This window comes from Callithrix jacchus, chromosome 8, assembly GCF_049354715.1.
Source record: "Callithrix jacchus isolate 240 chromosome 8, calJac240_pri, whole genome shotgun sequence".
In the NCBI taxonomy this organism is placed as follows: Eukaryota; Metazoa; Chordata; class Mammalia; order Primates; family Cebidae; genus Callithrix; species Callithrix jacchus.
Window position 1 is genome coordinate 110,185,071 of NC_133509.1, and position 17,414 is coordinate 110,202,484.

The 17,414-nt window shown below is 48.5% G+C and overlaps 1 protein-coding gene across 1 annotated transcript; it reads left to right on the forward strand.

Annotated features, from left to right (window-relative positions):
- The first annotated feature begins 9,885 nt into the window (after positions 1-9,885).
- FOS (Fos proto-oncogene, AP-1 transcription factor subunit) lies at positions 9,886-13,308 on the forward strand. Its single transcript, XM_002754121.4, has 4 exons — positions 9,886-10,185; positions 10,940-11,191; positions 11,640-11,747; positions 11,865-13,308. Exons 1-4 carry the CDS (start codon positions 10,045-10,047, stop codon positions 12,504-12,506), a joined length of 1,143 nt encoding a protein of 380 aa, XP_002754167.1. The 5' UTR covers positions 9,886-10,044; the 3' UTR covers positions 12,507-13,308.
- The last annotated feature ends 4,106 nt before the right edge of the window (positions 13,309-17,414 follow it).

Here is a 17,414-nt window from a genome sequence, read left to right on the forward strand (position 1 = left end):
CCCAATTTGTCACCTGCTGTGAAGTTTCCCATTCACTGCGAGCAGAGTCCAGGTGAAAGCAAAGGTTCTTCACCTGCAGAAACCCTCTGGGCAGGTAAGCCATGATTTATTCCCAGCCACCTGATGAATTGGGAGAAAGGACTAGAATGGTTCTGCCAGATGATTTAAATGAAGAATCCTGTGGGCCTAGCCCAGCCCTCCATGCTAACCAATCTGAGTCTGGCAGGAGTGCGGTGTTCTGTTTACAGCTGCCAGATCAGCTCCTGTTGTAGGTGCTACATGCTGGCCTCAGCTGAGCCTGTGGTATGTGATAACTCCAGTCCCTCTGTTCTGTGCAATTCAAACAATTAACAAATACCGACCTGGCCCCAGCCACGTGCCCAGTCACTGCCGGGTTGCCCAAGAAACCAAGTAAGCACATTCTGGGGCAGGGGTGGGGGGCATTCAAGAAATAAATCAGAAAGCTGTATTCATTATTCTATTTACTGAGGGCTTAGTCAGGCACTGATCCTGCCAATGGGAAAACAGCAATGTCTCCTTCACTCATGGAACTTACACCTGAGCATTATTTCAGCATACTTGTGTGTTTTCCTTATTTACTTATTTCCTTCCTTACTTCCTTATTGAAATGGAATTTTGCTCTGTCGCCCAGGCTGGTGGAGTGCAGTGGTGTGATTTCGGCTCACTACAACCTCTGCCTTCCAGATTGAAACGATTCTCCTGCCTCAGCCTCCCAAGTAGCTGGGATTATAGGTGCTGCCACCACACCAGGCTAATTTTTTATAGTTTTAGTAGAGATGGGGTTTCACCATGTTGGCCAGGCTGGTCTTGAACTCCTGACCTCCAACGATCCAGCCACCTCAGCCTCCCAAAGTGCTGGGATTACAGGTGTGAGCCACTGCACCCAGCTGAGTTTTACTTTTTAAAATAAAAATGTATTTTACAATTCGGTGTTGCTTTTGTTTTTAATTACTTGGAAGAACACCATAATCATTTCAGTATTAGGGTTATAAATGTTTACTGTGGCCCTGTGGCCAGCACTTTTACACTAAAAATTGGTTAGATTTTTACTTTTATGCACAAATATTTTCTAAAAATTTTCTTGGCTGGGTGCAGTGGCTCATACCTATAATCCCAGCACTTTGGGAGGCTCAGACGGGTGGATCACCTGAGGTCAGGAGTTCAAGAACAGCCTGGTCAACATAGTAAAACCCTGTCTCTACTAAAAATACAAAAAATTAGCAGAGTGTGGTATTGGGTGCCTGTACTCCCAGCTACTTGGGAGGCTGAGGCAGGAGAATTGCTTGAGCCCGGAAGATGGAGGTTGCAGTGAGCTGAGATTGCGCCATTGCATTCCACCCTGAGTGACAGAGTGAGACTCTATCTCAAAAAAAAAAAAAAAAATTGAGTTAGGCTAAATTTGTGTAAAAGAAAGGATCTGGGATGTAACCAACCTCGGGTGAAGTTTCTCATTGCGCTAATCACTGTTTTGGGATGGGGTGGTTGTGGATTTACAACGAAAGCACCCCATGTCCTCTTGTGCATTAGGTAGTGGAAACATTTACTACACTTAGCCAAAAGGCCAAGAAATGAGATTATGTGGAAACATTTAGACAGCAGGTATGATGGGCCTTTGAAGTTCTAAGGATAGGTGTACCCCTTGGGTTTATAAGTGTCTAAATTATGCCTGATAAGAAAACTGCTGACTAGGATTTTGCTTTCCTCACCTGAGAAGGATACAGGTAATAAACCACCCATCAAAGCTCTCTGTCCAGAAAGGGGAATCCATGCTGCTTTCTCTGTCACAAGGACAGCAACTGATGAGCCTTCTGTTTAACATTTATTCATAGGCCAGGCGTGGTGGGTCATATAGAATCTCAATACTTTGGAGGCTGAAGCACGAAGATTGCTTGAGCCCAGGAATTCGAGATCAGCCTGAATAATACAGCCAGACCTCATTTCTACAGATAATAAAAATAATTAATCAGGCGTGGTGGCCCATGCCTGTGGTCTCAGCTACTCGGGAGGCTAAGCAGGAGAATAGCCTGAGCCCAGGAGATCGAGGCTACGGTGAGCCACCGCATTCCAGTCTGGGTGACAGACTGAGACTATCTCAAAAAAAATAAATAAATAAAATAAAAATGTACAGTTATTCTACAAGCATTTATTGAGTGCCTTAGCATGAGCATAGATAACTACTAAATAAGACAGATAAGGTCCCTGCTCTCGTGGAGCTTATAGACTAGTAGAGGATGGCAATGAAACAGTACATAAATAGGGTAATGTAGTGATAAGTGCTAGATGGAAGAGAAAACCAGGTAACATAACAGAAAGTGACTGAAGGGCAAAGGGGGTTGTAACATTGGATGGGGAGGACAGGAGTGGCTGCCTGGAGGTTACATTTGAGCAGATGTTGGTCAGGAGGAAGTCAGCTTGTCAAGGTCTGCGAGGAAGAGGGAAGAGGGAGCCCAGAGGCCCAGAGGCAGAAGCAGCTTGGCATATTTGAGGGAGAGAAAGGCCAGTGTGGCTGGAGTGGAGTGAGAGAAAGTGGTTCAAGTTAAGGTTGGAAGGTGAGACGGAGGCTGAAGCCTGTGGACTCGAAATCCCCATAAGGAGTGTAGATTTTTATCTATGTGTCATTCTTTAAACTGACCTCTCAACAGGCTTGGGGGGATAACAGTTCTGTTTAGTGTTCTGATTTAATTCAGAGCCCCCCTTAGTGGGAGAGTAGTCTGCCAGTGTATAATCTGTCCTTGTCCTGATGACCTCACAGTCTGGGATGGGCCAGAGTTTAAAGGTGGAATTCTTCAAAAGAGTCATTTGGGAAATCTCACCATCTTTCTCTAACTCAGTACTCCAGAGTAATAAAACATCAGTGAAGAAATCAGACCTCACCTGGGAGTTACAGCCAAGTTTTCTTGTAGAACATAATCATGTACTAAACTAAGACAAAAAGTTGTCACATCTGAGGATGAAATTATGAGTTCTAGATCAGAAGGCAGCCTAACTGAATTCCTACATACTAGTCAGGATTTTCCAGGTTTGGGAAAGGGGAATTTCTTTGGTGTTACAATGGCCAATGTCTCTTTTAAAGATCTGTCCTTTGGCTGGGTGTGGTGGCTCATACCTGTAATCTCAGCACTTTGGGAGGCCAGGGAGGTCGGATCACCTGAGGTCTGGAGTGTGAGACCAGCCTGACCAACATGGAGGAATTCCATCTCTACTAAAAATACAAAATTAGCCAGGCATGGTGGTGCATGCCTGTAATCCCAGCTACTCGGGAGACTGAGACAGGAGAATCACTTGAACCTGGGCAGTAGAGGTTGCGGTGAGCAGAGATTGCACCGTGGCACTTCAGCCGGGCAATAAGAGCAAAACTCCATCTCAAAAAAAAATAATTCTGTCCTTTGTGGCCAGGTGAAGTGGCTCATGCCTATAATCCCAGCACTTTGGGAAGCTGAGGCAGGCGGATCACCTGAGGTCAGTTGTTCAAGACTAGTCTGGCCAACACGGTGAAACCCGTCTCTACTAAAAATACAAAAATTAGCTGGGTGCAGTGGTAGGTGCCTGTAATCCCAGCTACTCCAGAGGCTGAGGCATGAGAATTGCTTGAACCTGGGAGGCAGAGTGTGCAGTAAGCTAAGATTGCACCACTGCAGTCCAGCCTAGGCGACAGAACAAGAATCCATTTCAAAAAAAAAAGTCTGTCCTGGGCAACTTTTCAGTATAAAGGGGTGGGGTGAGGGGAAGATCTGTCTTGTTGAGTAAGGTGGTGGATGACATGGTGTAACCTCTGCTGAAGATGTCTTAACACGTCATGTGGCACCATATTGTAGCCACCCCTGTCCCTGCCCATGGTGATTATGAGATTTTCTCACTGGATGCTGTAGTTGAGGTTTCTTAGGGTGTGTTTTTGTCCTATAGGTTTAGTGACGTTGATGGGGTTCCTTTGGAATTCCAGCAGCTAAGTCTGCCAGAGCCACAGAAGGTTAGTTCAGGACAGTGGAAGAGCTGACAGCCTGGAGAAGCTGTGCTTGTCTGCTGGTGGGGAGCTCTTGTTTCTAAAGCAAGATTCGGCAAGACTGACAGACCACTATCCTATACTGATGGTGGCTGCAAAAGATGTTGCAGGCTTGGACCGCAGTGTGCCTGTCTTTGGCACTGCCACTGTTCCCCAGTTTCCTCAGCTCCAGATGGAGCATGTCTCAGGGACCACACAGAGCTTTGTTTAAATGCTCACATTAGCAGAAGGACGGGGATCCCATTGAATCATCCTCTCCTGTCAAAAAGCCAAGAGTTGTTCAGAATGAAAAAACAGTTTTTCTCAAAGAGGCTAAATCTCTAGTACTAATTAGTTGCAGTGGTAGCGTGTGTGGCAGGTGGTGGTGTGGTAATCTTGTATCTCCAGTGTTCTAAATAGGGGCAATTTTTTGGCTCATGGTCTGAGCCATAGAGTGAGTAACCTTGACCTCCTAAGACCCTTCATTTGGGCTCATGTGTGTGGGAGTCCCACAAGAATCATGGAATCCCTCTCTCTCTTGTTGGGTCCAGACATTTAGAATGAATACATTAAAGGGTGGTGGTCACACAGCCATTGTCATTGCAGGAAAAGTGGTATTTATATACAGGCACTAGCTGTCTTTCTCACAGGGCTCAGCAATAAGGGTAAGTTTGATCTTTCATCATGAACCACTGGGGTGTTCTTTCTACACAGAGGCTGTACCAGCTGAAAATAGCCCAAACATCTTGTAATTTTGTCTTTCCCAATTTTTTCCTATTCATACCCCAGAATAAAAGAGCCTGTTCAGCCTTTCCAAAGATTTAAAGAACATTATCTGTTTGCTTTCTAAGTACCCAAAAAGCACAGCCATTTACATTCACCTTGCCTGGATGAGGACATGCATGCATTCATCCATTCAATAGATATTTATTGCCAGACATGGTGGCTCATGCCTATAATCTCAGCACTTTGGGAGGCAGAGGTAGGAGGACTGTTTGAGACAGGAGTTTGAGACTAGCCTGGGCAATGTCACGAGACCCCATCTCTTAAAAAAATAAAATGAAAAATTAGCTGGGCATGGTGGTTTGTGCCTGTTGTCCTAACTACTTGGAAGGCTGAGGTAGGATCATTGAGCCCAGGAGTTCAAGGCTGCAGTGAGCTATATTCACACCACTGCAGTCTGGGTAACAGTGAGACCCTGTCTAAAAAAAAAAGCCTGGGCACTGTGGCTCACACCTGTAGTCCCAGCACCCAGCACTTTGGGAGGCCGAGGTGGGCAGATCATGAGGTCAGATGGAGACCATCCTAGTTAACATGGTGAAACCCCATCTCAGAATTACAAAAAACTAGCTGGTGTGGTGGCGCATGCCTGTAATCCCAGCTACTCGGCAGGCTGAGGCAGGGGAATCACTTGAACCAGTGAGACAGAGGTTGCAGTGAGCTGATATCGTGCCACTGCACTCCAGCCTGGCAACAGAGCAAGATTCCGTCTCAAAAAAAACAAAACAAAAACGAAAACAAAAAACAAAACAACCAAAAAACCCCAAACCAAACAAAACAAAAAACAAAGAAAAAGACAAAGGGATATTTACTGAACACCTGCTATGCACCAGGCACTGTACTAGATTCTGAGTAAACATCAGCACATGAAAAAGACAAAGACAAAAAGTTGCCAAGCAAGTCTGAGTTGATTTGGGTATATGCAGCTTCCTGACTTCTGGTCCTGTGCTCTGACCACAACCCTTCGCCACTAGACCACACTTCCCCAAATAAACAACTACTTCTGCATGCTGGGGATGGGTTGTGTGCGGCAGCATTTACGTAGGTGGCACAGACAGCAGCAGCCTTTCACTTAATGTTGCAATAACACCAGGCTAAACAATGTGCACTGACTTCAAAAGTGATGGAACGGCTTGATGTGGGTCAGGTCTCCTCCTTCAAGTACGACAGGGAGACTGCAAAATAGGGAAAGTATCGGATAAGGAAACACTACAGAGGAAAAATGAATGTTTTTTTCAATTTGGGTTAAAATTTGAACGTGGAATTCTACCTTCTTTTTCACTTGGATCCCCAGATGGGAGGTACTCAGCACATTATAGATAATCACAAACTACATACATTTTGGTTTTATATGCTCAGGCTTGTCCAGAACACGAAATCCCTGCCCTGTTGGAAGGCGGTGCCGTGCTCATGGAGGCACACAAACAGGCACCTGTCTCGAAGTCACCCTGACCTCCGCAAATGGCAAAAATAATTTTACACGTCTGTTCCAATTTGTCTTCATTTTTAGGCTACCTTGTGTGAGCTCCACTTTTTAGAGTGTGGTTTTGCAGTCCTGAAATGGATACCATAAGCAGATTGAGATGTGAGAATACGTTAGAGTGATCATAGGTTGGGATGTTAGTGGGGCAGGCAAGGGAGTCTGAGATTGTATTGGCCTATACTACGGCTTCTGGGTGAGCTCTTGCTTTGCCTGGATGATTCTATGGCCTTATTCAATCTTTATTTTATTTATTTATTTTTGAGACGAAGTTTTGCTCTTGTTGCCCAGGCTAGAGTGCAGTGGTGCAATCTCTGCTCACTGCAACCTCCATCTCTTGGATTCAAGGGATTCTCCTGTCTCAGCCTCCTGACTGGCTGGGATTATAGGCATGAGCCACCACGCCTGGCTGAATTTTTAGTAGAGATGGGGTTTCACCATGTTGGTCAGGCTGGTCTCGAACTCCCGACCTCAGGTGATCCACCAGTCTTGGTCTCCCAAAGTGCTGGGATTACAGGCATGAACCACCGTGCCCAGCAATCATTCCATTACCCAGAGAATAGAGGATCTGGGACACATCTCTGTGTTGCAGTCACTTTCTCTGGGACCTGTTTCCAAGCCGCCTTCTGTGTTTCCTGGCACCCCTTTCTTACCTCTATCAAACCACTTACTGCTGCCCTGTAAGCTCTATTGGGAAGACTGTTAGTCTTCCCATGAGACCGGAATCTCTCTCAGGGTGGTGACAGGTCCACCCTGTTCATTACAGCGAGCGCCAGAGTCCAGCCCAGTGCCAGGCCATAGGAGGCTCTCAATAGTTCTTTGTTGAATAAATAAAACAATAAATGGACACATGGTCTGTCCTTTCTGGAGGATGGATTTATTAAGTCTCCAACTCTCTGGTCATAATAGTGCCAGAAAGAAAAGAGTTGAGCTATCTGGAGGAAACAGGCTCACTCAAAGACGCTTCTCTTTTTTTATTGGCAGAGGCAGGATACTTGTATTTGAGGTAAATCCTGGATATAAAATCTTGACACATCTTTTGGGTATTGGCAGAGCTGCTTTAGATCTGAAAGAAAAGTAAATCAAATCATTCTAGGTTTTCTTCCTTTTCTTTGAGACAGAGTCTTACTCTGTTGCCCAGGCTGGAAGTGGCATGACCTGGGCTCACTGGAACCTCTGCCTCCCTGGTTCAAGCGATTCTCCTGCCTCAGCCTCCTGCGTAGCCGGGTTTACAGGCATGCCCCGCCACACCCGGCTAATTTTTGTATTTTTAGTAGATACGGGGGTTTCACCATGATGGCCAGGCTGGTCTCGAACTTCTGGCTTTAAATGATCTACCTGCCTCAGCCTCCCAAAGTGCTGGAATTACGGGAGGGAGCCGCTGCATCCAGCCAGGTTTTCTCTTAAGTGGCCCTGAGATCTAGTTGTGAATGGCAGGCAAGGCCAGACTCAGGAATTCAAAGCTTGACCTATTTTGTTTGAAACTAATATTAATAAGAGAGATGAATTTGCCTTCATAACCCCTTTCCCTCCCGTCCCCCTGTTTCTTTCTGTAATCAAGGATAGAATTAGGAGTACGGAAGAATTGCTTTAGGATTCAGAGCAGCTCCAAGGAATCTGTGTTTACGTATTATGTGTGTTTTTCCTTTTCTCTCCCTTTTTATGAGTGAGAAAAAAAAAAGCGCCTAAATTCCCACCAACATAAACCAATGATATACAATGATGAAATTCTGTTTTCACCTCTGCCTGTGACAGGGAATGCAAAAATAGCAAGTGGCCCAGTTCCACGAATCCCCGCCTCCTGCCCTCCCCGCTCCAGCCGGGTTGGATCTCTAAGAATGGAGGTTAGCGCACAGCCCCACGCGGGCCGCTCAGCCCCCGGACCCGGCGGATGATGTCAGGCGATGGGAGCGGCCGCAGCCTTGCCGGGGAGGCCGCGGCCCAGGGAAGCGGGGAGGGCGGGTGGCCTCGCCAGGCCGACGGCGCGCCCGGCCGCGCGGCGTTGCCTGGAGACGGCCCTGGCGGCGCTGTGTTGCTGTAAACAGCCGCTTCCCTGTTACTATCTATAGCAGGATCGCCTGGCTCCCGGGAGCGGCGGCTGGAGGCAGGTCTGCGGTCCCGCTCCCCGCGCGACCCGAACGATCCGCCCGCGGGCCTCATCCTGCCTCGCACGTCTCCAGGTGTCCACCGCGGGCCCCAACCCCCGGTCGGGTCCTAAGAGTGGGGAAGGGGAGACCGGGGCTATGCGGGGACTTGCGTCTTCGCGCCCTGGAGGTGGCCGGCGCGCTGGGGCCAAGCCTAGGCTGCGTGACCCCGGCTGTCCTATGCAGCCAGGCAGGAGGCTGGGGGGCGTGGCACACTCTGGAGCACCTTGCCTCCCCAAAGCCCGGTGTTCCAGGATCTGGAGCAGCGCTGGGGTCCCAGCGGTCGAGGTATTCCGTCTGGCGCTGTGGACACTGTCCTTTCAACCCGTCCTCCCCCCTCCAAGTCCGCGCTGGAAAATCACCCGCTGCGGACTCCCGTAAGCACAGCTTCCTGGCGGGACCGAACCAGCCCCCCAGCGCAGATTTGAGTTCCCCGCAAGAAGCACGCCCCACCTTATCATCCTAAACTGACCACCCTACCCACATAATCACCCCCCGCACTCCCTAGCCCTGGGCCCCAGCTCAGAACTGGGCAAATGACCCCTTCAAATGTCTTCGCATCTGGGTTTTGCACAATGTTTATCTGCTAGTGTCTCAGGGATTTGACAGTTTCGTTAATATTCCCACACATGGTCGAGAAAAATAAATAAATGCGCTGTCTTCCTTAAAAAAATAAAGTACCCAGTATCGTAGATAAAAGTAGGTTATCGTATTCTCTTATTTTGGATCTCCACTTCGGCTTCCAAACGCAGGAACAGTGCTAGTATTGCTCGAGCCCGGGGGCTGGAGGCGAGGGGTGAGGGTCTGCTTCCACGTTTTGCACTGAATTAGGGCCAGAATTGGGAATGCGGGTAGGGGCGCATTCCTCTGGCAGCCGACACTTAAGTCCTCCCGGCCGTATACCCGAGGCCGTTTCTCCTATCCCTGGGTCTCAGAACTGTCCCCAGTTTTCTTAGCATGGTAAAGAGGCGCCCCCTGCCCCATCCCCCCCGGCCTCGGGTACAAGGGTCCGCATTGAACCAGGTGCGAATGTTCTTTCGCATTCTGCGCCGTTCCCGCCTCCCCTCCCCCGGCCGCGGCCCCCGCCTCCCCCCGCGCTGCACCCTCGGTGTTGGCTGCAGCCCGCGAGCAGTTCCCGTCAATCCCTCCCCGCTTACACAGGATGTCCATATTAGGACATCTGCGTCAGCAGGTTTCCACGGCCTTTCCCTGTAGCCATGGGGGGAGCCGTCCTCGCAGCCCCTCATCTTTGGGGACCCACAAGACCCCTGAGACAGGAACTGCGAAATGCTCATGGAATTAAGACACGTGCCAAGGCGCAGGTAGGGGGCTGCGAGCGCGGGGGAGGCCGCTAAGCTGCTGCAGAGGCGCCCAGGCTGGCGCGCCACCCCTCTGGCGCCAACGTGGTTGAGTCCGTGACGTTTCACTCATTCATAAAACCGCTTTGCTATAAAAGCGGTGGCTGCGGCGCCTCGTACTCCAACCGCAACTGCAGCGAGCAGCCGAGAAGCCGAGACTGAGCCGGCGGCGGCGGCGCAGCGAACGAGCGAGCAGTGACCGCGCTCCTACCCAGCTCTGCTCCACAGCGCCCACCTGTCTCCGCCCCTCGGTCCCTCGCCCGGCTTTGCCTAACCGCAACGATGATGTTCTCTGGCTTCAACGCAGACTACGAGGCGTCCTCCTCCCGCTGCAGCAGCGCGTCCCCGGCAGGGGACAGCCTCTCCTACTACCACTCACCCGCTGACTCCTTCTCCAGCATGGGCTCGCCTGTCAACGGCCAGGTAAGGCTGGCTTCGCGCCGCCGCGGGGCCAGGGGCCTGGGGTCGCGGAGGAGGAGACACCGGGCGGGGGACGCTCCAGGAGATGAGTAGGGGTCTCCCTGGTGCCGGCAGGGACGCTGCCTGTGGCCGGAGCGGTGCCGGCTCGGGGGCTCGGGACTCGCTCTGAGTGCACGCACGCCTGCCATAGTAAGAACTGGTTCCCCCTTCTGAGGCAGGTTCGTTCCGATTAACCCCTGGTCTGCACTCCAGGACGGGTCTCTGACATTAGCTGGGGCAGACGTGTCCCAAGCAGAGACTCACTAACTAGCGCCTGGCTTCTCCGGGGAGGTGGCAAAAAGCGACAATCCCCCCTCCCCCGGCAGCCTGGAGCAGAGAGGAGGGGTGAGGGAGGAGGGTGCAGCGGGCGGGTGTGTAAGGCAGTTTCATTGATAAAAAGCGAGTTCATTCTGGAGACTCCGGAGCGGCGCCTGCGTCAGCGCAGACGTCAGGGATATTTATAACAAACCCCCTTTCAAGCGAGTGATGCTGAAGGGATAACGGGAACGCAGCGGCAGGATGAAGAGACAGGCACCGCGCTGCGGAATGCCTGGGAGGAAAACGGGGAGACCTTTCATCCAGGATGAGGGACATTTAAGAAGAAACGTCCGTGGCAGGATCATTTCTCTCTGCTGCTGCATGCGGCACTGGGAACTCGCCCCACCTGTGTCCGGAACTCGCTCGCTCACGTCGGCTTTCCCCTTCTGTTTTGTTCTAGGACTTCTGCACGGACCTGGCTGTCTCCAGTGCCAACTTCATTCCGACGGTCACTGCCATCTCGACCAGTCCCGACCTGCAATGGCTGGTGCAGCCCGCCCTCGTCTCCTCCGTGGCCCCATCGCAGACCAGAGCCCCTCACCCCTTCGGAGTCCCCACTCCCTCCGCTGGGGCTTACTCTAGGGCCGGCGTTGTGAAGACCATGACAGGCGGCCGAGCACAGAGCATTGGCAGGAGGGGCAAGGTGGAACAGGTGAGGGGCTCTTCCGTACCTTTCCTGGGAAGGTGGGGGCTGGGTGGGAAGCAGCCCTGGAGATAGATGGAGGAGCCCAGTAGTGAGGGTGAAAGCCACTGGGGCTGACTGCACCTCCCTAACTGGGAACCCTGGCTCCAAGCCCACTCCATCCCAAGTCAGTCTTTGAGTCTCACCCTAAGAAGTACTCTCCTAGTTTCTTCTCTAAGTTTCCTACTGCGTGCTTTTGGGCTGGGCTCTTCTTTGTTCTCTTGCTGAGGATCTTATTTCAAATGCAAGTCACACCTGGTCTGCAACCGCAGGTTACAAATGGCTTCACAGGGGCTGGGGTGGGGGTGGGGGGTGCCAGGAAGCTGGGAAGCTGCAGGAGCCAGTTCTACTGGGGTGGGTGAATGGAGGTGATGGCAGACACTTTTACTGAATGTTGGTCTTTTTTGTGATATTCTAGTTATCTCCAGAAGAAGAAGAGAAAAGGAGAATCCGAAGGGAAAGGAATAAGATGGCTGCAGCCAAATGCCGCAACCGGAGGAGGGAGCTGACTGATACACTCCAAGCGGTAGGTAGACTCTGTGGGTTGTTCCTTTTTAAAACTTAAGGGGAAAGTTGGAGATTGGGCATAAGGGTCCCTGAGTAAGACTATGTCTTATGCTTTCCTTTATCCTTCTGTATTCAGGAGACAGACCAACTGGAAGATGAGAAGTCTGCTTTGCAGACCGAGATTGCCAACCTGCTGAAGGAGAAGGAAAAACTAGAGTTCATCCTGGCTGCTCACCGACCTGCCTGCAAGATCCCTGATGACCTGGGCTTCCCAGAAGACATGTCTGTGGCTTCCCTTGACCTGACTGGGGGCCTGCCAGAGGCTGCCACTCCGGAGTCTGAGGAGGCCTTCAGCCTGCCTCTCCTCAATGACCCTGAGCCCAAGCCCTCAGTGGAGCCTGTCAAGAGCATCAGCAGTATGGAGCTGAAAGCTGAGCCCTTTGATGACTTCCTGTTCCCAGCATCATCCAGGCCCAGTGGCTCTGAGACGGCCCGCTCTGTGCCAGACATGGACCTGTCTGGGTCCTTCTATGCAGCAGACTGGGAGCCCCTGCATGGTGGCTCCCTGGGGATGGGGCCCATGGCCACAGAGCTGGAGCCCCTGTGCACTCCGGTGGTCACCTGCACTCCCAGCTGCACTGCTTACACGTCTTCCTTCGTCTTCACCTACCCCGAGGCTGACTCCTTCCCCAGCTGCGCAGCTGCCCATCGCAAGGGCAGCAGCAGCAATGAGCCCTCCTCTGACTCGCTCAGCTCACCCACACTGCTGGCCCTGTGAGTGGGCAGGGAAGGGGAGGCAGCTGGCACCCACAAGTGCCACTGCCCGAGCTGGTGCATTACAGAGAGGAGAAACACGTCTTCCCTAGAGGGTTCCTGTAGACCTAGGGAGGACCTTATCTGTGCGTGAAACACACCAGGCTGTGGGCCTCAAGGACTTGAAAGCATCCATGTGTGGACTCAAGTCCTTACCTCTTCCGGAGATGTAGCAAAACGCATGGAGTGTGTATTGTTCCCAGTGACACTTCAGAGAGCTGGTAGTTAGTAGCATGTTGAGCCAGGCCTGGGTCTGTGTCTCTTTTCTCTTTCTCCTTAGTCTTCTCATAGCATTAACTAATCTATTGGGTTCATTATTGGAATTAACCTGGTGCTGGATATTTTCAAATTGTATCTAGTGCAGCTGATTTTAACAATAACTACTGTGTTCCTGGCAATAGTGTGTTCTGATTAGAAATGATCAATATTAAACTAAGAAAACATGACTTTATTTTCTGGTAGATAGAAATAATTAGCTATATCCATGTACTGTAGTTTTTCTTCAACATCAATGTTCATTGTAATGTTACTGATCATGCATTGTTGAGGTGGTCTGAATGTTCTGACATTAACAGTTTTCCATGAAAACGTTTTATTGTGTTTTTAATTTATTTATTAAGATGGATTATCAGATATTTATATTTTTATTTTATTTTTTTCTACCTTGGTCTTTTGACATGTGGAAAGTGAATTTGAATGAAAAATTTAAGCATTGTTTGCTTATTGTTCCAAGACATTGTCAATAAAAGCATTTAAGTTGAATGCAACCAACCTTGTGTGCTCTTTTCATTCTGGAAGTTTTGTAAGTTTCTGAAAGGTATTATTGGAGACCAGTTTGTCAAGAAGGGTAGCTGCTGGAGGGGAACACACCCTCTGTCTGATCCCTTATCAAAGAGGAGAAAGAAACTATAGAGCTGATTTTAGAATATTTGACAAATACATGCTTTCCATTGCTGTGCTAAGATTCTGCACTGCTTCTGGGGACAGGAAAGTGCTGTGCAGCAGCTTTTGTGGGAACACATCTTTTCTGTTTTGGTAGTCACAGGGAAATATTTAAATTTGGTTGTGCTAATATTAAATTTAGATGTTTTGCTCATAAAGGAACCCTTTAGGCAAACAACCTAGCTTTGTACAAACAATTTCAACTTTTTATTCCCACAATATCATGTGGAGGGTTATTCTACTTCAAAGATGAGCACATTGAAGAATGGTTAGGATAAACAACTTTCCCTATATTCCATAATCGGCATTAGAATCTTCCTGCTCGTTATCTTATCCAGCAGGCTGAACTGCCTCGATACTCGATACTCATCCAAGCACGCTGGGCTTGGTGGCTCATGCCTGTAATCCCAGCACTTTGGGAGACTGAGGCGGGAGGATCATCTGAGGTCAGGAGTTTGAGACCAGCCTGACCAACATGGAGAAACCCCATCTCTACTAAAAATACCAAATTAGCCAGCTGTGGTGGCGAATGCCTGTAATCCCAGCTACTTGGGAGGCCGAGGCAGGAGAATTGCTTGAACCCAGGAGGTGGAGGATGTGGTGAGCCAAGACTGCGCCATTGCACTCCAGCCTGGGCAACACGAGTGAAACTCTGTCTCAAAAACAATAAAGATAAAAAAGTTTCTAATCCTTAACTCCAACATATGTACATTTTGTTGGACTCTTTTATTCTTGAAAGGAAAGGAGGGTGATTGTCCTATCCCTTATTAATAAATGCATTGTGATTTCTGGTTTCTCTAATACCATATGCCCTTCATTCAGTTTATACTGGGGGGAAGAGGGGGAGAAAAAGCTGCTCAGAATTCAAAAGACATCTCAAACAGCACAAATAATGGTTGATAGTTCTGTAAACAGAAAGTTACATAATAGCTCAAGAAGGAGAAGTCAACATGACTCTGAACAAGCTTTAACTTAGAAACTTTATCGTCTTAAGGAAGAACATGACCTTTGTCCGGGACACCTCTGGTAATGGGGCACTTACACACACTTGCACACGTACAAGTCACAAGGAAAGGAGACCGCCCTTCTGCCCCTCTCTCGAGTATCATGAAGGCACCATGCACTCTTTTTCCACACACACTGGAAGAAGAGCTTCAGCATGTCTTCTAATGCTTTGGTGATCATGAAAATGACTGGGTGTTACATTCAATTGAGTTAAAAATTTTAATTTAAAATGACAGTTTTACTGAGGTTGTTCTCGTCCATGATATCTCTGCTCCTCCCATAAAAATGGATATTTAAAAGCAACTAACCGCTCTTTAGAACACTTCTATGTCACACACCAGTTGGGTCCTGTTTCTGCCAGTCTTGCAATGACAGTGGCCTTAGGCTCCCTGTTTGCTGTTCAAAGGGTAAATATTTTATAGCCTTTAAATATACCTAAACTAAATATGGAATTAATATAACTAACAAACACATGGTCAAAATAATAAGGTGATCTACCCTGTAAGGACCCCAGCTGGTAGGCCAGACGCAGTGGCTTACACCTGTAATCCAAGCACTTTGGGAGGCTGAGACAAGAGGATCACTTAAGTCCAGGAGTTTGAGACCAACCTGGGCAACATGGCAAAACCCAGTGCTCCTCTGTTGTTTCAGTTACTCAGGAGGCTGAGGTGAGAGGACGACCTGAGCCTGGAGGTAGAGGTTGCAGTGAGCTGAAATTGCACCACTGCACTCCAGCCTGGGTGACAGAGCAAAACCCTGTCTCAGGAAAAAACAAACAAACAAACAAACAAAAATGCAGCTAGCTCCCTTAGGTGTGCAGTAATAATAACCAGAGGAAGAAGATTTCCCAGATGAAGAAGGGTAGCTGGACCTCCAGACCAGGACATCGACCTGCTCCTGGGGACCTCAATCATGGTTCCTGTCAGCCGCATGCTGGCTCTAGAGGGTGAGCATTGCTTTCCCATTGACAGCCCTGGCCAAGGCCCAGACAGAGACTCTGATCTAGCTTACCACATCCCAGTGGAGCCCAGGCTGCTTCATCAAGATGCCATTAAAGGTCCAGAAAGAGGAAATCAGAGGCCATTGGTTTCCCAGGGCTGACACTCCACCAAGCTTCCTGCTGACTACTTTCATAAGCCTGTGAGAAGAAGAAATTCCTTCCCTCTTTCTCCAGCTAAATGGCTCCTTCCAGATCCCCTTTTACTCACTCATGACTGGACAACTCTCATGGATGATTAACTCTGGGAATTTTTTTTTTTTTTTTTTTTGGAGACAGGGTCTCGCTCTGTTGCCCAGGCTAGAGTGCAGTGGCGCCATCTCTGCTCACTACAACCTCCAACTCCCGGCTTCAAGATTCCCCTGCCTCAGCCTCCTGAGTAGCTGGGATTACAGGCACCTGTCACCACTCCTGGCTGATTTTCGTATTTTTAGTAGAGACACGGTTTCACCATGTTGGCCAGGCTGGTCTTGAACTCCTGACCTCAAGTGATCCCCCTGTCTCAATCCCCAAAGTGCTAGGATTACAGTTGTGAGCCTCAATTTTCTTTTGAAAAGGCTCCCAGGCTTTGTAGGATTCCTACCCACAAGATATGGCCTCATACTAATCTCAGTGAAACAACTAACTGAGGGTACCACCACTGAACATTGATATAAGACATATACATATAATTGAAGGGGATGGAGGCAGGGGTCATTTCCTCATGGGGATTATGTCCAGTTTAGCTCACCAGTATCCCCAGACCTGGCTCAGTGCCTGGCACATAGTACAGGGTTAATTAATACTTTGCCAAGTGGATGAATAAATTCTATGCTATTTCCATACACAAAAATATATTCCACACATATTCTCTAACTTCTCCTCTCCTAGTCCCTGTTAAAAGCAATGGTAATTTCATATCTTTTATGTCTGGCTGCAAAAACATACCCCATTCCCATCCTTGCCTCCTGGAGTTCCTTCACTGTCTTCCTGAATGACATCTGCCAATTCAACTTCAAAGCTGCCATTGTACTTCTGGCTCCAAATTAATTTTGGTGGGAAAAGAGAGGAAGAAAAATATTTATCTCTGTAGAACAGTGGATTGTAGATTCTGCATCATCTTTGCACATCACTGCATCTTGTGTAATTATCCAAATTAAAGGGTAGCATTTAACAATTTGTTCTAATAACAGTAATTTTGTATCAACAGCAATTCCCATGTGTGAATGAAAGTAAATCAATTATGCTATCTTTAATTAATAGACAAAAAAAATTGAGGCACAGGTCGGGAGCAGTAGTCCCAGCACTTTGGGAGGCCGAGGTGGGTGGATCACCAGAGATCAGGAGTTCGAGAACAGCCTGACCAACATGGAGAAACACTGTCTCTACTAAAAATACAATTAGCCAGGCATGGTGGCGCATGCCTGTAATTCCAGCTACTCAGGAGGCTGAGGCAGGAGAATTGCTTGAACCCTGGAGGCAGAGGTTGCAGTGAGTCAAGAATGCACCATTGCATTCCAGCCTGGGCAACAAGAATGAAAATCCATCTCAAAAAAAAAAAAAAAAAAATTGAGGCACAGTAAAAATTCTCAGATGATTATCTCAAGGTAATCATCTGAACTTGCAATGTTTTTACAGTTGAAAAAAAGCTAAACAAAATTGATCTCTAAATGAATGTGTATGAGACTCCTTCCAAACAGATGATTCCTCAAAAAAAAAAAAAAAAAATTCCTCCTTCCAAATCAAAGTCCTCAAAAAAAAAAAAAAAAAAAAGAGAGAGAGAGAGAGATGAGCCTCACTTGAATGCTGAATAGCAGACTGCTTTAAACTGTGCTGTTTTCCTATTAATATTAAGGAGTTAACTTTTGCGAAGTCCTGCTTGGGCACCCTTCTCTCTCTACCGAAGAAAGAGCTCTTCTCCTTTCTCTTTCTTTTGCTTATTAAACCATG